This window comes from Acipenser ruthenus, chromosome 53, assembly GCF_902713425.1.
Source record: "Acipenser ruthenus chromosome 53, fAciRut3.2 maternal haplotype, whole genome shotgun sequence".
In the NCBI taxonomy this organism is placed as follows: domain Eukaryota; kingdom Metazoa; phylum Chordata; class Actinopteri; order Acipenseriformes; family Acipenseridae; genus Acipenser; species Acipenser ruthenus.
Window position 1 is genome coordinate 5,082,818 of NC_081241.1, and position 25,961 is coordinate 5,108,778.

Sequence of the window (25,961 nt, forward strand, 5' to 3'; positions counted from 1 at the left end):
TACTGGCGAACCAACTGATGCCACTTCAAAACCGCCTTCAATTATCAGTGTATATTATGCGCTAGATATTGTGTATCTGAGTTTTCTGATCCTGTTATACAGTGATTGCACATGTGTAGGCTTTTTATTAAGACATGAAAAATATTCAGTGTGTGCATGAGCAATATTTTTAGTTGCAGTGTTTAGATGACACCAATGAGAGAGTGTGAAAGGCTCAAACTATTTGTTTATCTCTCTTGATCGTCTGTTACCACGTTGGTATTCGTCTGATTATGCCAGAAATATACTTGCGTAACGGAAACACACATTTCTATTGCGCATGAGTTTCCATTGCTGTATTATAATCTGATAGTGTGCACTGTTACATTTAGTTGTGTTACCAATTGAGGAACTGTACAGTGTTTGTTTCAGAGATTAAGTGAACAGCATTCTAATATGCCTTGAATGTTAAATTTGTCATGCTATGTAAGTATTTCTTTAACCTTTCTATGTCAGTAAATGTGACATGTTAATTTTCTTATTTGTAAAATGATTTTTCAGTTTTTGCACTTGGAGACGTGCTGCTGGTTTTGACAGGTATGTGTGTCTCTGACACTTTACATAATAAGATACAATGGTTTAATGCTTGATTACAATAGAAATGAATAACATTTAGAGTGAAATTCACAAATACATTTACTCTGGTGTCTTCAGCACCATTATTCTTGTTAGAATAAACACACACTATGAAGTTACTCAACCTGAAATAATCAACTCAGGAATTCTTAGATATTCTTATTTTGTTTATTTCTAGTTTTCTACCATGAATGGTTGTCTCTCTTTTTAGAAGAAGTGGTGCCCATGATATTTTATAGTAAATGGCTTTGTAAATTGCACCCTTGTGTTTTTCTTCCAAATAACATCACCGTTACTATTCCAAAATGCTTTACCTAGGGTCATTTTCAAATAACTACATGCCATAAACATGTGTTTATAAAATGAATGAAAAATGTATTAATATTTACGAAGGTAGCTTTTTCTTGTATTGTCAAAATGATAAATCTGTATTTTCAGTGGCCCTAGTTTAACCAGTTTTAAAAAGAGACAGATTAATTGAAACTTTGTCTTGGATTATTTAACAAATATATACCTCATATACCTCTGGGCACATTTTAAAAGCAGTTTCAGCAACTGCATCGGTCAACACTACAGCAGCACAACACATTCATCTGAAGAACTGGCAAACATTTCATGTCGATTTATTTCATGTGTTTTGAAGACCTCGACATCTATACCATTCTTTACACTTCTTTATCCTTCGTAACATAAATGTACATAACCATAACCACACATAACCATAACACAAAAGAATACAAAAATCTATCTAAACCTTTTTCCTGCTTACATTTTTGCTTAATTGTACAGATCACTTTTATAATACCTTTATTGAAACAGCTATGCTTGAAATCGTGAGTTGAGAATTAACAATACACATTTAGTTAACATGCTCGCTATTGTCACTTTATTACCGAAAACAGTTGATTTCTTTATCAATCTGTGCTGTTAATAAACTGTAATTTGTAATTTGTAAGTAATTCAGCTTTCAAAACTAAAGTACAGTTTTCAAAAAAATAATAATATTAAACCCAGAAAAGTGGCATTTTCAGAAATCAAATGGTCTTATTTAATTTCCTGAAAACTGCATGTTTCAAACAGATGTGTATGCACTGAACGTCCAAGTGTATATGAAACATCCGTTAACATGTGTAGTGGGTTTTTTTGTAAGAATTCGTCACAGGAAGCTTGGAACAGTGGTCTTATAATCTTTAATACGATGCGCAAAGGAAGCCAGCAAATGCATTCAAAACACAATTCTGACTTGACTATCAGCCGAATACAGAGAGATTTATATGTACATTGACGTCATATAGGATGAACAGAGACTTTCCTTAAAAGGAGTTGTTTTTCATAGTTTTTGTCATTGTATGTTCATTCCTGCACGTATTCTTGCGGTTTAGGCCTTGTTCTTTATTCTAGTTTCTGTTGTCTAACCTTTTGCTGCTGGAGCATGCCACGATTTTGCAGAAGTAGAAACACATCTTACAGACACATTTAAGCGGAACTGCGCCCTGAGTCCTAAGCCGAAGCAATATTCTATATATGGAATAAAATGAAAACTTATAAGCAAATACTTAATTAATAAAAACACATTTATTTATACACAAACATCATGGGCCTCCCATCTTCTTGTTCAATATCCAGTCGTTGAGGTGATCACCCTGTTAGCTCACACCTTACCCGCACATACAAACTTACTTCCACCTCTCTTTGTATCTAAACTAGGCACATGTCACTTCTGGCTATCTGCCCAGACATCTTATTGCGCCTCCTGAGTCTGTGTCAGGATGAAGATGTCTGTTTCACTTCTGTTAGGAAAACCACAAATGTTCCATCTGACATTTGCTCAGCTAGAAACCTGCAAATGCAAACTTATACTATCAACGCAAATGCTCCCTGCAGATTAAGCATTAAATGTTAGATATACAAATATTTAGAAAATATAAATTCCCTCCACTCATGTTATTAAGGTGTTGTTGATTATTATCAAGGTAATATAGTTTATTACCATTTCTAGTGATACTGCTTGTGGAAAGCTGTGTGGTTTCATGTTATGCCTCAGGATACATGTTTTACAAAACTGTATTTCTATATTTCTACTGCTTGATATTATTAGTATTATTACTTACCACCTATAGTATAATATAAATGAAGTTGATGTGCTACAGTTGTAATTAGTGGTTAAACACATACTTCAATAAGTGTCCATATGTCCATATCTTCCTACTTGCTAAACAGATTGTTCTCTTTCATGGTAATTTTTACATTTTTTTATTTTTTATTTCATTTTTATAGAGCCAGTTCGCACAGCAATAATTCAAATTGTGAAAGCATCTGTAGTGGAAGGGGTAAAGGTTGAATTCAAATGTGTAACATCAGCTGTGCATGGAGAACAACCAGAGAACAAGGAGAATTGGTTCCATTTATATAAAAACAGAGAGAAGATCAGCTCACTGCCAGAGCCCAGAGGAATGGGAGCTGTCACATTTATAAAACAAGACATCAGAAAGAATGATGCTGGAAACTATACCTGCATGTATGGAAATAATAATCCCAGAGATGTGAAAAACAATCAGACATGGTTCTTCAGTTTATCTCAGTGTACACGGTAAGTACAGCACCAAACAATGAAGAAACACATGAATTTTTGTAAAATACATTAACTGATTTTAATATAAAAAATAACAGAAACACATTTGTAAATACTTAGCTTTGTTCTTTACTAAATACTTTTAGACCCTAAATCATTCAACTGATGTTATTTTCCAAATGTGTAGCATATATAAATAGTAGACTACTCCTTCAGTCACTTGGTGATTTAAAATAAAAAATCCTGAAATTGTATTAAAAATATTTAAATTAAATTTCCTATACACTAGACTCCCACTAATCTGAATCTTGCTGTGCTAATTAAATGCTTACTGATATCAGCTGAAGAAAGTTAAATCTTATAATTATGTAGAATGTATAAAATAGCTGTCTCTGAATGTTTTATTCAAATGGTTATTACTGATTTATCATCAACTATAACAAAAAAAATATCAAACATGTTTGATAAGATGTTTCTGATATGGTACAGATTATGATCAGACCACTAATCTGAAGAGAATTTGGATTAGTAAACCTCTACTGTTTGTTATTGCATATATTTAGGTACATTTTGAAGGCATGTTTTTAACAAGTTAAAATGCATTTTTAGAGTCTCGCTATCAGCTCATACTTCAGCTGGACAAACACAACCAAATGGAAGCAATGGATGTATCATTTAAATGTTTGATACTATCTGAACTCAGAGATGCAACAGGAAAAGAGGGTTTTTTCCATCTATATAAAAATGGAAGCCTTGTCAATTCACAACCCGATCCCAAACACTTACCAGGTGTAACGTTTGCCATTAAAAAAGTTAAGATGAATGATACTGGAAACTACACCTGTGTGTATGGAAAAGAGAAGCTTGTGAACTCAGCAAACAGCAAACGCAGTCTCCCAGTCTACCTTCATGTGACAGGTAAGGACTGAGCTGAATACTTTGTGACACAGTGGGGTCAACTCAATTGATCTAAACTCTGGCATATACAGCCTCCATCTTTCAATCATCAGATGAGGGGACTGTGAAAAGCAACATCGGTAATGGGGTTTGTGTGACTTCTTTACAGTAATTTACAGTAATTCTGAGAAAGATTAAACACGAAATGTCCCAGGTGGGGCTATACTACAATTGTAAAGATTAAATTGAGAAAAGAAAATGGGCCATATGGTCTAGTAAGCAAAATAGCACAGCAATCTTAAAAAAAAAAAAAAAAACATAAATAAGCCTTTTCATATTACTCATTACTGTAATTTACAATTTTTTGTATGTATTTACTTGTTTCAATATTTACTGTACCGCACTGAAAAGACCATCATTAAATAGTCTATGATATATTCTAAAGGTGGTATGGGGGTAGAAGATGGAACTGAATCTCCTTTAATGTTTGTCTGCTTGATGACATGTATATGTTCTTCAAATGAAACCGTTTTGACAGGACTCACCATGAAGTACAGTCCCCACAAGATGAGGTTTATACAGACGTGCTCAAATTTGTTGGTACCCCTCCACAAAAAACAAAGAATGCACAATTTTCTCTGAAATAACTTGAAACTGACAAAAGTAATTGGCATCCACCATTGTTTATTCCATATTTAATAGAAATCAGACTTTGCTTTTGATTTTTTATTCAACATAATATTGTAAATAATAAAACAAATGAAAATGGCATGGACAAAAATGATGGGACCGCTAACCTAATATTTTGTTGCACAACCTTTATAGGCAATCACTGCAATCAAACGTTTTCTGTAGCTCTCAATGAGACTTCTGCACCTGTTAACAGGTAGTTTGGCCCACTCTTCCTGAGCAAACTGCTCCATCTCTCTCAGGTTTGATGGGTGCCTTCTCCAGACTGCAAGTTTCAGCTCTTTGCAGTGTGGAGTAGCGGTTAGGGCTCTGGACTCTTGACCGGAGGGTTGTGGGTTCAATCCCTGGTGGGTGACACTGCTGTTGTACCCTTGAGCAAGGTACTTTACCTAGATTGCTCCAGTAACAAAAAAAAAAAAAAAAAAAAAAAAAACTGATAAATGGGTAATTGTATGTAAAAATAATGTAATTATATGTAAAAATAATGCAATATCTTGTAACAATTGTAAGTCGCCCTGGATAAGGGCGTCTGCTAAGAAATAAATAATAATAATAATAATAATAGATGTTCGATAGGATTCAGATCAGGACTCATAGAAGGCCACTTCAGAATAGTCCAATGTTTTGTTCTTATCCATTCTTGGGTGCTTTTAGCTGTGTGTTTTGGGTCATTGTCCTGTTGGAGGATCCATGACCTGCGACTGAGACAGAGCTTTCTGACACTGGGCAATACGTTTCGCTCCAGAATGCCTTGATAGTCTTAAGATTTAATTGTGCCCTGCACAGATTCAAGGCACTCTGTGCCAGGCGCAGCAAAGCAGCCCCAAAACATAACCGAGCCTCCTCCATGTTTCACTGTAGGTATGGTGTTCTTTTCTTTGAAAGCTTCATTTTTTCGTCTGTGAACATAGAGCTGATGTGACTTGCCAAAAAGCTCCAGTTTTGACTCATCTGTCCAAAGGACATTCTCCCAGAAGGATTGTGGCTTGACAATATGCATTTTAGCAAATTCCAGTCTGGCTTTTTTATGTTTTTCTTTCAAAAGTGGAGTCCTCCTGGGTCTTCTTCCATGGAGCCCACTTTCGCTCAAAAAGCGACGGATGGTGCGATCAGAAACTGACGTACCTTCACCATGGAGTTCAGCTTGTATCTCTTTGGCAGTTATCCTTGGTTCTTTTTCTACCATTCGCACTATCCTTCTGTTCAATCTGGAGTCGATTTTCCTCTTGCGGCCGTGCCCAGGGAGGTTGGCTACAGTTCCATGGACCTTAAACTTCTTAATAATATTTGCAACTGTTGTCACAGGAACATCAAGCTGCTTGGAGATGGTCTTGTAGCCTTTACCTTTACCATGCTTGTCTATTATTTTCTTTCTGATATCCTCAGACAACTCTCTCCTTTGCTTTCTCTGGTCCATGTTCAGTGTGGTGCACACAATGATACCAAATAGCACAGTGACTACTTTTCTCCATTTAAATAGGCTGAATGACTGATTACAAGATTGGAGACATGTGTGATACTAATTAAAGAAACTAATTAGTTTGAAATATCACTATAATCCAATTATTTATTATCTTTTCTAAGGGGTACCAACAAATGTGTCCAGGCCATTTTAGAATATCTTTGTAGAATAAGCAATAATTCATCTCTTTTCACAGCTTCTTTGCTTTATTCTATGACATACCAAAGGCATGCAAGTATACATGATAAAATAGCTTTTAATTTCATCACTTTTCAGGAGGAATGAAGCATTATTTCAATGAGCTGTAAGGGTACCAACAAATTTGAGCACGTCTGTATATTATAGGGGCGGTATTGAAATCTCCCACTATTCACAGCATTAAAGAGAACACATCATCATCACATTAATGTTGGTCTGAATTATTAAAATTATTAAACAGCTGGCTACCTTTTTAGCCTAATGGTGATACTTTTTTACACGTTGTTGCTTATGTTCCCACAGGAGATATGACAACTCCAAACACATCTATCAAGATCCAACACACAAATGGGATAGGCAAGTGTGAATAACTATATTTTTTATAAGTTAAACTATCACTTATTTTAAATTAGTCCGAGTTTTAGAGAGAAAAGTAAATTTAATGTGTCAATATTCAAGGCAGTAAATAACTAACATATCAGATATTATAATTCAATCAGAATGGTCACAGCTCTGATTATTGCTGGACAATTTCATACCAGATTAAACCAACCCCAAAAACTAGACTTTATGGAAAACATGATTATTGTGTGTTTGGTGTACCTGCTCAAAAACCAACAATGTATGACTTCACTGTGGAGCATACTGTATGTACCCTATTCACATACTGCAAGATCAAGGCACTGTAAAAACAGGATTGGATTACATTTGTTTTCAACACATCTTGATCGTGCTTTTATGTTAATAGGTTATTAGTGAATTATATAATTTGTTTATTGAATTATATAACATTTTGACACATGTTAACATATAGATGAGAAGCTCAGGTGGGTCTAGTTTGGCTCACAGTAAAACTTCATAATCCCTGTCTTGTGTCCCCACACAGCCTGTATAACCAACCACTGATTCTGTTTTCTCCTCAATGCAGAGTCGTACGGGCTGGGGAATGACATCAGAATCTTCCTATCCCTGGGGATCCTTCTTGTGCTCTCAGTTATTGTGGGGGAACACTTCAGGAGCAGACAGAGGAAGCACCATGGGGATGGTAAGGAAGCTTCTCTTATGGATTAAATATGATTGCCTGATTGATCACGAATCATTCATATATACACACAGAAAGAAGTCATACTGGACGACTATAGTCCGACATCATCAAAAAGACATAAAAACAGGTCTCTAGTCGTTTTTTCTCCAGAAAAAGCAGAGAAAACCATTAAATGGTCGAGTGAGACCATTAGGAGCCGATAGAAGCCGAAAAAAAGGGGCGTATCTCATGAATACAGATAGCCCCGCCACATTGAAAACATGGACATAAACAAACAAGATAGCTGCTTCTGCATCCAGCACTCAAAGAATATCACAAACGTTTGCAGACTTTTTTTTAGATATTATAGTAATAAAATAATGACTTGGATCGCATTATTAAGGAGTTTGGTGATAAAACGAGTGATGAGGAGATGATTTATCGGTATGCACTACTATGTAGATGTATGTGAAAAATACAGCGAACAAGGGGTGGGGCGGGGCTGGAGATGCAGTACTGAGTGTCCTGTTGATATGCAGTGCCTTTTAAACCTGTTTTACTGTGAAAAAAATATTTTTAAACAGTGCGTCTAAAATAAACTGCGCGTGTAAAAATAAATTGGACCTGACACGCCTGAGACACGCTGAATAAATGGACCGCTAAGGGCTAATCTTGTGGAGAGTCACAAAGTTGGATTCTGTTGCTCTACAGCCCCTAGTGGCCATGTGGTTTCAACATCATTTCTTTTTTAAACTCCAATATTCAACCATTAGTATATTGACATTGGTAGAGGGTAGAGTGGCATCCTTTCAAACATGAACACTTTGTGACATTGTCTCTTTAAATCTTTAAAAACTCTTTCAATAGTATTCAAAAGATAAGAGAGGGGTTAAAACGTTAATATGTCCAATGTACAATCTGAATTATAATGTCATTTTTCAGCAGATCTGGAGGAAAAACTGTACTAGCTACAGCTATAGTACTCAGCACTGAGACAGCAGGGTCTGCTGACTTCATTCCCTATGGTGGTTAGAATTTGACTGGATTTGTGGCTTTACAGTTATCTTGATTTTCATGTTGGTTTTTGTGGCGTGCACATTTGAGTGTTCGGGAGGTGGCTTGTATCAGATACTCGTACTCGGAATTGCTTTTAAGAAGTATTTATCAGCCGGTATTCAATAAACCCATTCATTAACGTGTTGATTTCAAAACAAGAAAACCTGCCCTTCACTCACGTTTACAATTGGGTAATAATAATAATATCTTTATATAGCGCATTTCATAGTGGACCACCATCACAAAGCGCTTTACAGAGGTAGGCTGTGAAATGTGCATTGTATGCAGAGTCACTTAGACTTAAAAATAGTCAAATATAAAAAAGGTTTAAATTACATCAGTTCCTTGATTTAAGAGCAATCACCCTCACATTGTGTAAATCCAGGTCTACATGTTATACATTGATTGCCACATGTGTGGGCTTACAGTGTGTGCAATGGAATAGTTTCACGCCTTTTATTAAGACAGGAACAATATTTTTAGTTGCCGTGTTTAGATGATGGCAATGAGAGCGTGTGAAGGACTCAAACTATTTGTTTATCTCTCTTGATCGTCTGTTGCCACATTGGTATTCGTCTGATTATGCCAGAAATATACATGCATAACGAAAACACACATTTCTATTGCGCATGAGTTTCCATTGCTGTATTATAGTCTCATAGTGTGCACTGTTACATTCAGGGAACTACATTTGAGGAACTGTACATGTGAGGAACTGTACAGTGTTAGCTTCAGAGATTAAGTTAACAGCATTCTAATATGCCTTGGAATATAAACGTTGTCATGCTATGTAAGTATTATTTATTTGATAACTTTTTTATGTCAGTAAATTTAACTTGTTCATTTTCTTATTTATAAAATGGTTAATTTGTTTTTCAGTTTTTGCACTTGGAGACATGCTGCTGGTTTTGACAGGTATGTGTGTCTCTGACACAATAAGATATAATGATTGATTTATTTTTTTTTATTTCTTAGCAGACGCCCTTATCCAGGGCAACTTACAATTGTTAAAAGATATCACATTATTTTTACATACAATTACATTATTTCTTACACATTATTTTTACATAGAATTACCCATTTATACAGTTGGGTTTTACTGGAGCAATCTAGGTAAAGTACCTTGCTCAAGGGTACAGCTGCAGTGTCCTCCACCTGGGATTGAACCCATGACCCTCTGGTCAAGAGTCCAGAGCCCTAACCACTACTCCAAACTGCTGCCATAAGCCTATTTAATGCTTGAAACGAATAACATTTAGGGTGAAATTCACAAGGTCGTTTGAAGTGTTTTCAGCACCATTATTTCTGAAAGAACAAACACAGTGTATATGAAACATCTATTAACATGTTATTGAGGTGTTGATGATTATTATCGAGGCATTATAGTTTATTACCATTTCTAGTGATACTGCTCATGGAAAGCTGTGTGGTTTCATGTTATGCCTCAGGATACATGTTTTACAAAGCTGTATTTGTAGTGTTTGATATTATTGGTAGTATTACCACATACAGTATAATGTAAATGCAGTTGATATTCTACAGTTGTAATTAGTGGTTAAACACACACTTCAATAAGTGTCCATATGTTCCTATTTGCTTAACAGATTGTTCTCTTTCGTGGTATTTTTTAAATATTTTTTTTTTATTTCATTTTTATAGAGCCAGTTCACACAGCAATAATTCAAATTGGGAAAGCATCTGTAGTGGAAGGGGAGAAGGTTGAATTCAAATGTGTAATGGCAGTTTTTCCATCAGGTCCGCTCAGAAAGACACACACTCATATTACAAGGCACTGTGTGAGAATGTGCCACTCGATGGGGGATATCAGCTCTCTATAGCCGACCTCCTGGAACTCATTCCCGGCCGCAGGCCTCCCGGTGCAGACTTCCATCCCTATTCATTTCTAGGGCTGTGCTGATACTCGTACTCAGAATTGTTTTTAAGAAGTATTTATCAGCAGGTATTCAATAAACCCATTCATTAACGTGTTGACTTCAAAACAAGAAAACCTGCCCTTCACTCACGTTTACAATTGGGTAATAATAATAATATCTTTATATAGCGTATTTCATAGTGGACCACCATCACAAAGCGCTTTACAGAGGTAGGCTGTGAAATGTGCATTGTATGCAGAGTCACTTAGACTTAAAAATAGTCAAATATAAAAAAGGTTTAAATTACATCAGTTCCTTGATTTAAGAGCAATCACCCTCACATTGTGTAAATCCAGGTCTACATGTTATACATTGATTGCCACATGTGTGGTCTTACAGTGTGTGCAATGGAATAGTTTCACGCCTTTTATTAAGACAGGAACAATATTTTTAGTTGCCGTGTTTAGATGATGGCAATGAGAGAGTGTGAAGGACTCAAACTATTTGTTTATCTCTCTTGATCGTCTGTTGCCACATTGGTATTCGTCTGATTATGCCAGAAATATACATGCATAACGAAAACACACATTTCTATTCCGCATGAGTTTCCATTGCTGTATTATAGTCTCATAGTGTGCACTGTTACATTTAGGGAACTACATTTGAGGAACTGTACATGTGAGGAACTGTACAGTGTTAGCTTCAGAGATTAAGTTAACAGCATTCTAATATGCCTTGGAATATAAACGTTGTCATGCTATGTAAGTATTATTTATTTGATAACTTTTTTATGTCAGTAAATTTGACTTGTTCATTTTCTTATTTGTAAAATGGTTAATTTCTTTTTCAGTTTTTGCACTTGGAGACGTGCTGCTGGTTTCGACAGGTATGTGTGTCTCTGACACAATAAGATATAATGATTGATTTATTTTTTATTTCTTAGCAGATGCCCTTATCCAGGGCGACTTACAATTGTTACCAGATATCACATTATTTTTACATACAATTACCCATTTATACAGTTGGGTTTTACTGGAGCAATCTAGGTAAAGTACCTTGCTCAAGGGTACAGTTGCAGTGTCCCCCACCTGGGATTGAACCCATGTCCCTCCGGTCAAAGGTCCAGAGCCATAACCATTACTCCACACTGCTGCCATAAGCCTATTTAATGCTTGAAACAAATAACATTTAGGGTGAAATTCACAAGGTCGTTTACTCTGAAGTGTTTTCAGCACCATTATTTCTGAAAGAACAAACACAGTGTATATGAAACATCTATTAACATGTTATTGAGGTGTTGATGATTATTATCGAGGCATTATAGTTTATTACCATTTCTAGTGAGACTGCTTGTGGAAAGCTGTGTGCTTTCATGTTATGCCTGAGGATACATGTTTTACAAAGCTGTATTTCTACTGCTTGATATTATTAGTATTATTACAGTATTTTCCACCTGCAGTATAGCTAATATAAATGCAGCTGATATGCTAAAACTGTGATTGGTGGTTAATCACATACGCCAATAAGACCATTTTCATATGTTCTTATTTACTTAACAAATTGTTATTTTTTCATTTTTTAATAAATGATCACAGAGCCACTTCACACAGCAATGATTCAAATTGGGAAAACATCTGTAGTGGAAGGGGAGAAGTTTGAATTCAAATGTTTAAAATCAGCTGTGCATGAAGAACAACCAGAGAACAAGGAGAATTGGTTCCATTTATATAAAAACAAAGAGAAGATCAGCTCACTGCCAAAGCCCGGAGGAATGGGAGCTGTCACATTTATAAAACAAGACATCAGAAAGAATGACACTGGAATCTATACCTGCATGTATGGAAATGAGAATCCTGGAGACCTGACAAACATCAGCCATGGTTCTTCAGTTTATCTCAACGTACAAGGTAAGTACAGCACCAAACAACGAGGAAACACCAGAATTTTTGTAAAATACATTAACTGATTTTAATATAAAAAAATAACAGAAACACATTTGAAAATACTTAGCTTTGTTCTTTACTAACTACTTTTAGACCCTGAATCATTCAACTGATGTTATTTTCCAAATGTTTAGCGTATATAAATAATATACTACCCCTTCAGTCACTTGGTGATTTAAAATAAAAAATCCTGAAATTGTATTAAAAATATTTAAAATTAATTTCCCATACACTAGACTCCCACTAATCTGAATCATGCTATGGTAATTAAATGCTTACTGATATCAGCTGAAGAAAGTTAAATCTTATAATTATGTGAGAATGTATAAAATAGCTGTCTCTGAATGTTTTATTCAAATGGTTAATACTGATTTATCATCAACTATAACAAAAAATATCAAACATAGGACGTGATAAGATGTTTCTAATATGGTACAAATTATAATCAGACCACTAATCTGAACAGAATTTGGATTAGTAAACCTCTACTGTTTGTTATTGCATATATTTAGGTTCATTCTGAAGGCATGTTTTTAACAAGTTAAAATGTATTTTCAGAGTCTCGCTATCAGCTCACACTTCAGCTGGACAAACACAACCAAATGGAAGGAATGAATGTATCATTTAAATGTATGATACCAGCTGAACTCAGAGATGCAATAGGAAAAGAGGGTTTTTTCCATCTGTATAAAAATGGAAGCCTTGTCGATTCACAACCCGATCCCAAACACTTACCAGGTGTCACATTTTCCATTAAAAATGTTACAAGGAATGATACTGGAAACTACACCTGTATCTATGGAAAAGAGAAGCTTGTAAACTCGACAAACAGCAAACGCAGTCGCCCAGTCGACCTTCATGTGACAGGTAAGGACTGAGCTGAATACTTTGTGACACAGTGGGGTCAACTAAATTGATCTAAACTCTGGCACATACAGCCTCCATCTTCCAATCATCAGATGAGGGGACAGTGAAAAACAACATCTGTAATGGGGTTTGTGTGACTTCTTTACAGTAATTTACAGTAATTATGAGAAAGATTAAACACGAAATGTCCCAGGTGGGGCTATACTACAATTGTAAAGATTAAAAAAAAAAAAAAATGGGCCAAATGGTCTAGTAAGCAAAATAGCACAGCAATCTTAAAAAAAAAAAAAAAAACATAAATAAGCCTTTTCATATTACTCATTACTGTAATTTACAATTTTTTTATGTATTTACTTGTTTCAATATTTACTGTACTGCACTGAAAAGACCATCATTAAATAGTCTATGATATATTCTAAAGGTGGTATGGGGGTAGAAGATGGAACTGAATCTCCTTTAATGTTTGTCTGCTTGATGACATGTTAACTATTGTTCTTCAAATGAAACCGTTTTGACAGGACTCACCATGAAGTACAGTCCCCACAAGATGAGGTTTATATATTATAGGGGCGGTATTGAAATCTCCCACTATTCACAGCATTAAAGAGAACACATCATCATCACATTAATATTGATGTGAATTATTAAAATTATTTAACAGCTGGCTACCTTTTTAGCATAATGGTGATACTTTTCTACACGTTTTTGCTTATGTTTCCACAGTAGATATGACAACTCCAAACACATCTATCAAGACCCAACAGACAAATGAGACAGGCAAGTGGGGCCAGCACTTTCAGCTCCAAAACGAGGGCATGAGCTTCGTTTATCCTTAGAATGGAAGAAATAAGCTTGAGTGAAGAGCTCTCCTCAGTCTCAGTGGAGAGCCATCCTCGCTGAGGTGCCAGCGCTGTCTGACCTCCAAGGCTGGGGAATGAACTTCATTTACCCCCAGAGGAGAAACTGAGGGAAAGGGAGTGTGTGATTGTGCTTGTGACTGAACATACCAGTGTGTGATTGTGCTTGTAACTGAACATACCAGTGTCTGATTGTGATTATGACTGAACATACCAGTGTCTGATTGTGCTTATGACTGAACATATCAGTGTCTGATTGCGCTTGTCACTGAACATACCAGTTCGTCAGAACGCCCCCCCCCCCCCCCTCCTGTCTCAGTGGAGAGCAGTCCTCAGCTGAAGGGAGTCTGAAGTTGCAGGAGCTCTAAGTCTGGGTAGTGAGCTTCACTTGTCCACAGATAGAACACAGTTGCAGAGGTGGCGTGACTAAGAGGAGGAAACAAGGGGGGTGAACAGGGTTTAAATGGCTAGCTGCTTGACAGTGAGAGGAGGAAACAAGGGGGGTGAACAGGGTTTAAGCAAATAGGTGCTTGACAGTGGGAGGAGTCCGTGTTCCTGATCCTGCCCCTGAACCACAACAAGACTACAACAGAAGGGCAACACATAGCAATGAATAGAAATGCAGACATCTTCAAGACAGATGGTGGTGCATTTTTATTCATGTAAACACTCAAAATGACTCCCTCTGATGTTTCCCCCAGATTGATTCATTGAAACCCTTTTTAACATGACTACAGATAATCAGTGGAATGAGGTCTGCACAAGATCATTAAAATTATTAAACAGCTGGCCACCTTTTTAGCCTAATGGTGATACTTTTCTACATGTTGTTGTTCGTGTTTCCACAGGAGATATGACAACTCCAACCACATCTAACAAGACCCAACAGACAAATGATATAGGCAAGTGTGAATAACTATATTTTTTATAAGTAAACCTATCACTTATTTTAAAGTAGTCCGAGTTTTACAGAGAAAAGTAAATTATTAAGGTGTCAATATTGAAGGCAGTATATAACTAATTATCATATCAGAAACTATAATTGAATCAGAATGGTCACAGCTCTGATTATTGCCTGTACACGTGGACAATTTCATAGCCGGATTAAACCAACCCCAAAAACTAGACTTTATGGAAAACATGATTATTGTGTGTTTGGTGTACCTGCTCAAAAAACAACAATGTATGACTTCACTGTGGAGCATACTTTATGTACCCTATTCACATACTGCAAGATCAAGGCACTGTAAAAACAGGATTGGATTACATTTGTTTTGAACACATCTTGATCAGGCTTTTATGTCAATAGGTTATTAGTGAATTATAGAATCTGTTTACACATATTTAACTGGATCTTACAATGAATCCCATTTGTATGTGGATCCCCCCAGGATCTGTTCCAGTTCTGTACCTGGGTGCAGGGGTAGGATGTGGGGTCCTTGTGCTGCTGTTACTGCTGATAGGAGGAGTGCTGAAGTGTCTGCAATCCAAACGAGGTAGGGTACATGTGGCAATGTGCTCCGCCCCTGTGTGCATTTCTGTGTTGTATGTTGCGTGTGCTGTGTTAATGTTGGTGTATAGGCATTGGTACACAGGATATAAATGGGTCTGTGTTTCACGTGTGATTTAAAATGCAGATTTGTATTTAGGCACGAGGATGGCACATCACTTCACGTGCATTTAAAGTATATAATATGTGAGCACAAGGTTACACATAATTAATTCACGTGCTGGGATTAATTAAATAATGAATAATTAATAGTGAATAATTAATTAGTAATTGAATCCCAGCACAACAGTATTTATAGGTGCACGTTTCACTCACTCGGGGTTGTGTGTTCGGTGAGTGGAGAACGGGTGTGGAGAAGGAGAAAGTAAAACTAAGGAAAAAGTAAATGTTTATTTACTCACCGTGTTTGTGTGTCTGTCCGTCCACCGTTTGTTAATGTTAGTCCGTTTTGTTTGTCTATTTATTTTGGCGCAAGTGCCGTGTCCTGTCTTCTGTTTGTTTAAACCTTTTATTTTTAATAAACCGTGCAACAGCGCTTTCATCATTTCACCTCATCTGTCCTGTGTGTATTCATTTCCTGGATCTGACGTCACCACTCAGCCAGCCGTGTGACAGTACAGCATTCTCCACCACAATGGATACCAATGAAGTATGTTTAAATGATGGGAACTTCTTCACATGTCAATTTATTGTGACCCTCAATCATGTTGAATTCTGTATTAAAAGCATGATTCTTGGGTGAGTGTTTACTGCAGTGTTCCATTGTTCAGCCTTTGGTGCAAAAATATATCTTAATGTTTCTGATGCATAGTGTGTCATTAGCTGTTTACATCCCATTCAAAGTAGGAAACTAATCTATTTGATACAATGCCATTCCAGACCCTACTGTCCAGATTGAACCTGTATACACCACGGTGGTAAGTCCTATATGTTACATGTCTCTCAAACAATTTCCTTGTACATATCCAGGTTCTTTCTTATTTAAATGGATACAGTTCAATTATTTATCATTTTAATCAAGCAAAATATACTGCTGGAGACACGTGAAACTTGACCACTAAATTCTGCCAGCCGGTCTGACTGATACATGTTATTTCAGTATTTACCATCGCTGTGTGAACAATATAGGTTTATAAGATCATGCAAAGTTATAAAAACACACATAAAACATTGGATATACAGAATCTCTGATAATAATCCAGGTACTGTTATTATTACTGTTTTGTAAAGTTCATTTAGACCTTATGTAATGAGTTGAGCGATTTGAATTTGCTCCAGTAAAGGGTATTTTGACATCTTTGGGTTCCATTGACTAATGGCTACATTTCCCCTGTAAATAGGCTGTAGGTGAAAACTCTTAGTTGAGGAGTGTATGAATTGTGTTGGAACCTTACAGCAGGTATGGAGTAGAGGAACGTTGAGAGTGTCTAATGCCTCATTCACACAACTGAAATAATGCATGATAATCACATGCTGAAAACACGACTGTGAACAAAATGAATGATAATGACATGGTTTCAACACATTACACATTGTTTAGGTGTTGTTTTAAGTATTGTGAATAGGGTATAACAGGAAGATATTGTGCAGCTACGGGTATATATTTACAGATGAATAAAAAGCCCTTTTCTTTTATTAGGTTGTATCTCTTTGTTTGGACATTTTGTTTAGTACCGTTTAGCCATCCTGATCTCTCTCCAATCTGATAATTTATTGCAGTGTAAGCCTAAGCAGCCTTCAAAGCAACAGGACGACACATTCACCTACTCAGAAATAAACACTGCCCGTGTCACCAAGAAGAAACCCAGCTCTGCACCTGATGAAGATACTGTAACATATGCAGCAGTTAAAACTTCCACATACTGAAAACCACTGGTGAAAATTATTGTTGTTTTGAAAAATACCTGAATAGTCAATGCATTAAAATTATCTTTCCCTTTTATCTACGTACTCTCTGCTTTCATTCCTACCAGAACGATCATACAGAGTCCGGTCAGAGGGAGGCACTTTAGTTCTTGTCCCAGAAATGACAAACCATTGGAGATATAAATAATCTAGGAGACTGTGGTGGAATGTGTCAAACAATGGAAGACACATTGATAGCAATTCCATCAGTGCTGGGAGGCAAACATTTCTATGAAACCTTCTGCACGGGTTCTAGTGTTCAAATAGCTAGTAGCATACTGTGTGTTTCCCTGTAGGAGTGTGGGATTCTTAATCAAAGCTAACACACAATACATTTCTTAATCAAAGCTAACACACAATGCATTTATTAATCAAAACAAACACGCAATGCAGTTCTTAATCAAAGCTAACACACAATGCATTTCTTAATCAAAGCTAACACACAATGCATTTCTTATGGTCAATCATTCTGGGTGGTTCTGGGTTCTGTTGCTCCAATATTAAATTCTAATCATTTCTCTGTAAATCCTACCTGGCTTCGAGGATCCATTACTGAACAACCTGCCTCATGCCAGCCCTACTTACCGGTACTCTAAATGACAAAGAGAGCTAGATTATCATTTGTTTAAAGACAAAGTCACTTCTGAATTCTCAGTGAACTGATTTAGCTTGGATTGAGGTGTGGTGTTGTGACAGGGTAGCTTTGTGAAAGACGTCAGACCAGAAAGGAATACACAGAGACAGTGGTGAGAAATGAAACTGAGTCGCGGCAGCGCTCAGTGTTTAATAAACAAATAAAAAGGTTTTAAAAAGAACACAGGACACGGCACTTGAGGCCAAAATAAATAGACAAACAAAACGGACTAACACTAACAAACAGGGACGAACAAACACGGTGAGTACAAGCAAACTTATATTTACTTTTTCCTTAGTTTTACTTTTTATTTTCTCCTTCTCCACACTCGTTCTCCACTCACCGAACACACAACCCCGAGTGAGTAAAACGTGCATCTATATATACTGTTGTGCCGGGATTCCATTACTAATTACTTATTCACTTGAATCCCAGCACGTGAATGAATTATGTGCAACCTCATGCTCACATATTAAATACTTTAAAATGCACGTGAAGTGATGTGCAATCCTAGTGCTTAAATACAACTATACATTTTAAATAACTTGTGCTGCACACACCCATTTATATCTTGTGCATCCATATCTATACACCAACATTAACACACCACACGCAACATACAACACAGAAATGCACACAGGGGCAGAGCACATTGCCACAGGTGTGAATGCAAAAGGGTCTAAAATTGGGTTAATATGGAAATAAACCATATGTAAAAGGTCGTAATATGTTTACTATTTTTAAAGCAAAACTAGTTCAGTAAAATGAATTGAGTTCAATTCTTTTCACTTTTTTTCCAGACTGAATTGGGTTAATTTAGAATAGTCCCAACAGTGAAACTGGAGTAAAACATTTACGACAATACACAGTAGTAGTAATCTTACTATAGCTTATGTCAAAAGTCTGATTTATGATCCTTTTGACCTTTTTTTGACCTGATGTGTGTGAAAATATGAATATATAATGAGGGGGTGTGGATTTATGAATTTATGAATATATAATGAGGGGGCATGGATTTTATGGTTGTTACAAGACAGATATGCTTATTGAATATAGGCATATATATGCCTATAAACTATTGCACGTCTTTTATAAGATATGTACAAAAATCAGTGTTTAATATGTTATTTATGTAATCAGGGGATAGTGGGTACCCTAGTTTTATAAATGCTTATGGTAACTTATGCTTGGTGCAGACAACGTTAAAGTCTTAGTATTTTTTACATAAGACACTTAATGAAAAAGGAGAAAGTTTAAAAGAGGGTATTAAAAGCAAAAAGCAAAAAAAAAAGAAAACACCTTATTTGCCATTTAAAAGCATTTAAACATTACACACAGTAATCACAGTAAAACTTGGAGTGTTTTGTCATTTAAAAAGGTGTCACAGACATATATGCTTATGGTGTATATATATATATATATATATATATATATATATATATATATATATATATATTGTGAGATGGCAGGGAGGGGGTTAAAACCTCTCTGCAGAAAAAACATGTGCGGAATGCACATTTGTCTTGTTAATTGTTTTGTTTAATTGTTTAATTGTTTTTGTTAATTGTTTTATTATTAATTATTACCTGCACCTGGCTACTATTGGAAATTGGAGCCAGGTGCAGGGTTTAAAAAGAGAGCAGTCAGTCTGCTCTGGGCGGCTGCTGAAGAGGGCAGAGGCCCGACTGTGCTGGTGTGGGTACAGCTGTAAATTGAAAAGTGAAAAAGGTAGAGTGAGGCCTTTTTGTTGTTTTGTGTGTGTTGTTTTGTTTGTTTTTGTACAGGTAAACAGCTTAGCTGTCCTGTTTAATTTAGGTTCCTGTTTTGTTTTAGTTAGTGCTCAAAGAGAGCTAGGTGTCTGTTTTGTTTATTTTTGTTTTTGTGTTTCATTAAAAATAGCGCAACCGCGCTTCAAAAATCCATTTCTGTGTGTTGGGTCAGTGTTTTTTAAAGGGGCAACGAACGTGAGAGGTGCGATTCTTTCACATATGGTGGCAGCAAGTGTGGGCGCCCCTGGAGACCCAAAAATGGATTTTAAAGATTTGATTGAGAGGATTAATAAGAACACCGCTGCTCAGGAGGAGCAGACAAGGAAGATGGAGAGGCAGAGACAGGAGCTGGGGTTGGCCCCGTTGATAATACCAGAGCGGGAGCCAACCGAACTGGAGCTGCTATTACAAAGGTGGGAGCTGCCGTCCCGAGAGCCAGAGGGGGTGGAGCTGCCATCCCGAGAGCCAGAGGGGGTGGAGCTGCCGTCCCGAGAGCCAGAGGGGGTGGAGCTGCCGTCCCGAGAGCCAGAGGGGGTGGAGCTGCCGTCCCGAGAGCCAGAGGGGGTGGAGCTACCGTCCCGAGAGCCAGAGGGGGTGGAGCTGCTCTTACCAGAGCCCAGAGAGGAGGAGTCGCCTCTTCCAGAACCATCATCCATGCAAGGGAGTCCGGCGTTGCCGAGGGAGGTCCCCAGTCCCGTCATCGTGGACATCTGGCCGGAATGCCCAGACCTCCCTGCGCTGGACCTTGCTCCCAGGTCGCAGCACTGCCAGGCACAGTCGCTTGCCTGGTCCCTTACTCCACTCCCCCTGGAACCCCAGACGTCGCTGCGCAAGAGGCAGACGTCGCTACGCAAGGGGCAGAGGTCACTAGCGTTCCCCCTGCTGATTGCTCCGCTCCCCTTGCATCGTGCTGCGGTTCACCTGGAATTCCAGAGGTTGCTGCGCAGGTCCACAGGCGCACGCCTCTGCCTGTCAGTCCTGGCTCCCGGTCACCGGTCCGCGCTATGGTCGCCCTGGACAAGCCGTCTGGGTCCCTCCTCGCCGGTCCTGGGTCCCTCCCTGGAAATGCCGGAGGGACCAACCCACCCTCAAGCCCGCCCGTGGAAGAGGGCGAAAATTGACATTTGGGGACTTGAGGGTGGGTGGTCTTTTAAGGGTGGAGGGAGGTGGCCGTTGTATGGCCGGTGTCTTGAAAAGACATGGGGGGGGATGTGTGAGATGGCAGGGAGGGGGTTAAAACCTCTCTGCAGAAAAAACATGTGCGGAATGCACATTTGTCTTGTTAATTGTTTTGTTTAATTGTTTTTGTTAATTGTTTTATTATTAATTATTACCTGCACCTGGCTACTATTGGAAATTGGAGCCAGGTGCAGGGTTTAAAAAGAGAGCAGTCAGTCTGCTCTGGGCGGCTGCTGAAGAGGGCAGAGGCCCGACTGTGCTGGTGTGGGTACAGCTGTAAATTGAAAAATGAAAAAGGTAGAGTGAGGCCTTTTTGTTGTTTTGTGTGTGTTGTTTTGTTTGTTTTTGTACAGGTAAACAGCTTAGCTGTCCTGTTTAATTTAGGTTCCTGTTTTGTTTTAGTTAGTGCTCAAAGAGAGCTAGGTGTTTGTTTTGTTTATTTTTGTTTTTGTGTTTCATTAAAAATAGCGCAACCACGCTTCAAAAATCAATTTCTGTGTGTTGGGTCAGTGTTTTTTAAAGGGGCAACAAACCGTGGTGAGTGCGATTCTATTACAATATATATATATATATATATATATATATATATATATATATGCATGTACACTTAATGCAATTGTCCATGTTTACAAAAATCATTGTTTAATAAGACGCTTGAGGTTGTTCAAAGGTTTGAGGTTTGGTGTATATATATTTTTACCAGGCAACGTTAAAAGCAAAAGATATTTTCACATACAGAAACCAATAGTTGAAACAGGAGAAAGTTTAAAACAGCGTATCACAAAAGCAATAGAAAAATGCAGAAAACAATTTATTATATACATAAATCACAGTACAACTTGCGCGTTAGTCGTTTTAAAAGTGTATCGCCAAAACAAAATAAAATGGATATTAAATATTAATAAAACAAAAACAAAACAAAATCTACCAGAGTATAAGTTCTGAAAAAAGCTCTCTCTTACCGTCTTCAAAAAAAAAAAAAAAAAAACTCCCTGGACAAAATGCATAAACCCTGCCTGAATTCTCTCTCTCTCAGACATCTTCTCCCTTCAAACTTCAGCAGAGGAATGACTTCAAAACTCGTTCTGTGACTTGAATAGTGGGCGGTCCTTTGGCCCAGAACATGCGCACTAATACCTATAGATACACTAACACGCGCGACCACATGTGCACAGACAAAGAGACACAGCCACATACACAGAAACCCCAGCGGAGAATGCTTTAACATATCAGAATTTGGGGCCAGCATGTCGGGTCTCAGCAGGATCGGCAAGCCTAGTGCTATTTCAAACTGAATATAGTTTCAATCAAAAAGATTACAAAATAAATGTTTTTAAAAGATATATAAAATTGGAATATGTGTTGTATTGCAAATAAAAATAAAAGAGAAAAATATTGTGTTTTATCACCGCCTCCGATCAGGCTAAACCCCAGTAGCTTTGAATAGTTCTCAAACACAATCAAACTATTCTGATGATTTTGCAGATCATTAATACGTTTTACTGTTTAGATTTTTAAACTATATGAGCAATAGTGTAGCGTTATGTTTTCACCATCCTGTTGTAATGATCCTTTATAAGTTATATTATCCAAATTGTGTCTGTTATTTCACTATATATATATATATATATATATATATATATATATATATATTCGATTTTACACGCTATGAACAATATGGAGCCCTTAAGGTGTTGACGCACAGATAGCCTTAGTCAGAGGAAGTTAGCCCCGAAAATCATTTGCTAGGTGTAAAACCTTTTGGCTAGCAACTTTATGATCTAACACTTTAGTAGGCGTCTTGTCTGGGGACGGGACTGGAAAATTATATATATATATATATATATATATATATAGACATGCTCAAATTTGTTGGTACCCCTCCCCAAAAAACGAAGAATGCACAATTTTCTCTGAAATAACTTGAAACTGACAAAAGTAATTGGCATCCACCATTGTTTATTCCATATTTAATAGAAATCAGACTTTGCTTTTGATTTTTTATTCAACATAATATTGTAAATAATAAAACAAATGAAAATGGCATGGACAAAAATGATGGGACCGCTAACCTAACATTTTGTTGCACAACCTTTAGAGGCAATCACTGCAATCAAACGTTTTCTGTAGCTCTCAATGAGACTTCTGCACCTGTTAACAGGTAGTTTGGCCCACTCTTCCTGAGCAAACTGCTCCAGCTGTCTCAGGTTTGATGGGTGCCTTCAGACTGCAAGTTTCAGCTCTTTCCAATGTTTTGTTCTTATCCATTCTTGGGTGCTTTTAGCTGTGTGTTTTGGGTCATTATCCTGTTGGAGGACCCATGACCTGCGACTGAGACAGAGCTTTCTGACACTGGGCAGTACGTTTTGCTCCAGAATGCCTTGATAGTCTTGAGATTTCATTGTGCCCTGCACAGATTCAAGGCACCCTGTGCCAGGCGCAGCAAAGCAGCACCAAAACATAACCGAGCCACCTCCATGTTTCACTGTAGGTATGGTGTTCTTTTCTTTGAAAGCTTCATTTTTTCATCTGTGAACATAGAGCTGATGTGACTTGCCAAAAAGCTCCAGTTTTGACTCATCTGTCCAAATGACATTCTCCCAGAAGGATTGTGGCTTGTCAATATGCATTTTAGCAAATTCCAGTCTGGCTTTTTTATGTTTTTCTGTCAAAAGTGGAGTCCTCCTGGGTCTTCTTCCATGGAGCCCACTTTCGCTCAAAAAGCGACGGATGGTGCGATCAGAAACTGACGTACCTTCACCTTGGAGTTCAGCTTGTATCTCTTTGGCAGTTATCCTTGGTTCTTTTTCTACCATTCGCACTATCCTTCTGTTCAATCTGGGGTCGATTTTCCTCTTGCGGCCGTGCCCAGGGAGGTTGGCTACAGTTCCATGGACCTTAAACTTCTTAATAATATTTGCAACTGTTGTCACAGGAACATCAAGCTGCTTGGAGATGGTCTTGTAGCCTTTACCTTTACCATGCTTGTCTATTATTTTCTTTCTGATCTCCTCAGACAACTCTCTCCTTTGCTTTCTCTGGTCCATGTTCAGTGTGGTGCACACAATGATACCAAACAGCACAGTGACTACTTTTCTCCATTTAAATAGGCTGAATGACTGATTACAAGATTGGAGACATGTGTGATACTAATTAAAGAAACTAATTAGTTTGAAATATCACTATAATCCATTTATTTATTATCTTTTCTAAGGGGTACCAACAAATGTGTCCAGGCCATTTTAGAATATCTTTGTAGAATAAGCAATAATTCATCTCTTTTCACAGCTTCTTTGCTTTATTCTATGACATACCAAAGGCATGCAAGTATACATGATAAAATAGCTTTTAATTTCATCACTTTTCAGGAGGAATGAAGCATTATTTCAATGAGCTGTAAGGGTACCAACAAATTTGAGCACGTCTGTGTATATATATATATATATATATATATATATATATATATATATATATATATATATATATATATATATATATATATATATATATATAATAGCTGTGTGTACATTAAATAAAACAGAAGATGTAGATATGGGGGTAAAAAAACTAATAAAACCTTTAAATGAAATAAGTTATAAACAGATTGCATAAAACGTTCACAAAACGAGTGAGAATATTTTTTGCATGTAATACAGAGTAAAGAAAATAGATATAACTAAGCCGCCATTTAACTATGTTTTTATACTTGTCATGCCAATAAAGCTTATTGAATTGAATATAACTGAATCAAAACAAAATTTTAATTGGAATTTATGTCGTTAAGCCTATGGAAAACGGTGTTTTTAGCTTGTGAATGAAGACCCTAGCGGTTTTGTCTGTGACGGGTCTATAACTCAGAGATATAAATTCGATTATAAATACATACTTTAGCATTGGGAATTTTAGTTATGTATTATTATTTTATTTTATGTTATTATTATTATTATTATTATTATTATTATTATTATTATTATTATTATTATTATTATTATTATTATTTATTTAAAATTATATATTTTTCATATTTTATAGATATCGAGGAGCTTATAGAAGAACATTTAATTTCACATGAAGAGGTAGTGCTTGATCAATACAATGATCAGACTACTACTATTATTCCTCTTTCCCCCACATGGCTCCTCGAGACGCCGGGTTACAATGGTGAGTATCAAACTTTTTTTTTTTTTTTTACTGTTGCTAAACCAAAATATTGTGATCTTTCTTTCTCTAAGTATTCATACCTACTTTAAATTACAGAACAGGGTCCCGGAGAGTACATACACCAGGAGCTACCGACAGCCCTGGTTGTCCCTGAGGACTTTTTAAATAATCTCTCAGTGACTGCCGAAACGCCTAAAAGTGAGTAAATTTTGTGTTTTAAAGTGTGTACTATTACTAACTATATTTATGTCTGTTTATTAATAGCAAATACAGAAATGTAATTATTATATATATATATATATATATATATATATATATATATTGATATTAAGTTATGTATAATTATTACAGTTTATAGACATTATTTAAAGTTATTATTTTTATTATATATTTTTATTTTATTATTATTTCATTTTTAAAAACATATCTGTTTCATTCAGTTTTAGAATCTGACTACGTTGAAGATTCCTCGCAACTGGAAGAATACTTCATTACATCTTTCAGTGACCTACCGTCAGACTCAGAAGTGTCTAAAAGTATGAACAGTATTGTTTTATAGATTAATAAAATATGTTTGATCATTTATAAGTAATATTAATTATTTTAGGTTAATAAAACAATCATATTCAACCATTTATATTATTATTATTTTTAGAAAACCCTGAAAAAACCCAAAGGAAAGACGAGGCCAGTACATCAGAGGGCATAGATGTACAGGCGAGGACCCCCTTAGACCCCCACAATAAAC

The 25,961-nt window shown here is 36.7% G+C and overlaps 1 protein-coding gene and 2 long non-coding RNA genes across 6 annotated transcripts; all 3 read left to right on the top strand.

Moving 5' to 3' along the window:
• The first annotated feature begins 366 nt into the window (after positions 1–366).
• Positions 367–6,791, top strand: LOC131723159 (uncharacterized). The gene is made up of 4 exons (XR_009320151.1): positions 367–465; positions 2,893–3,205; positions 3,797–4,105; positions 6,738–6,791. It is a non-coding gene; the product is annotated as an uncharacterized LOC131723159 (long non-coding RNA).
• A 469-nt stretch (positions 6,792–7,260) lies between these two features.
• Positions 7,261–17,507, top strand: LOC117432696 (T-cell-interacting, activating receptor on myeloid cells protein 1-like). Of its 4 annotated transcripts, none has more exons than XM_059016786.1 (10): positions 7,261–7,479; positions 9,394–9,429; positions 11,239–11,274; positions 11,984–12,295; positions 12,890–13,198; positions 13,922–13,975; positions 14,904–14,957; positions 15,447–15,551; positions 16,445–16,482; positions 17,285–17,507. In XM_059016786.1, exons 2-10 carry the CDS (start codon positions 9,411–9,413, stop codon positions 17,429–17,431), a joined length of 1,074 nt encoding a protein of 357 aa, XP_058872769.1. In that variant the 5' UTR covers positions 7,261–7,479; positions 9,394–9,410; the 3' UTR covers positions 17,432–17,507. The 4 variants fall into 4 exon arrangements, with proteins under 4 accessions (XP_058872769.1, XP_058872765.1, XP_058872766.1 ...); XM_059016782.1 differs by lacking the exon at positions 7,261–7,479 and adding an exon at positions 8,639–9,304; XM_059016783.1 differs by lacking the exon at positions 7,261–7,479 and adding an exon at positions 8,639–9,304 and having other exon boundaries at positions 13,925–13,975.
• A 7,583-nt stretch (positions 17,508–25,090) lies between these two features.
• LOC117965795 (uncharacterized) lies at positions 25,091–25,737 on the top strand. Its single transcript, XR_004661513.2, has 3 exons — positions 25,091–25,213; positions 25,310–25,411; positions 25,654–25,737. It is a non-coding gene; the product is annotated as an uncharacterized LOC117965795 (long non-coding RNA).
• Positions 25,738–25,961: the final 224 nt, after the last annotated feature.

Bases quoted from the DNA above. Each gene is read 5' to 3' on its own strand.
- LOC117432696 (XM_059016782.1), top strand. From the start codon at position 9,274: ATGCCTTGGAATATAAACGTTGTCATGCTAT. The intron at 11,275-11,983 runs GTATGTGTGTCT...AAATGATCACAG, and splicing joins CGTGCTGCTGGTTTCGACAG to AGCCACTTCACACAGCAATG. The intron at 15,552-16,444 runs GTAGGGTACATG...ATGCCATTCCAG, and splicing joins GTGTCTGCAATCCAAACGAG to ACCCTACTGTCCAGATTGAA.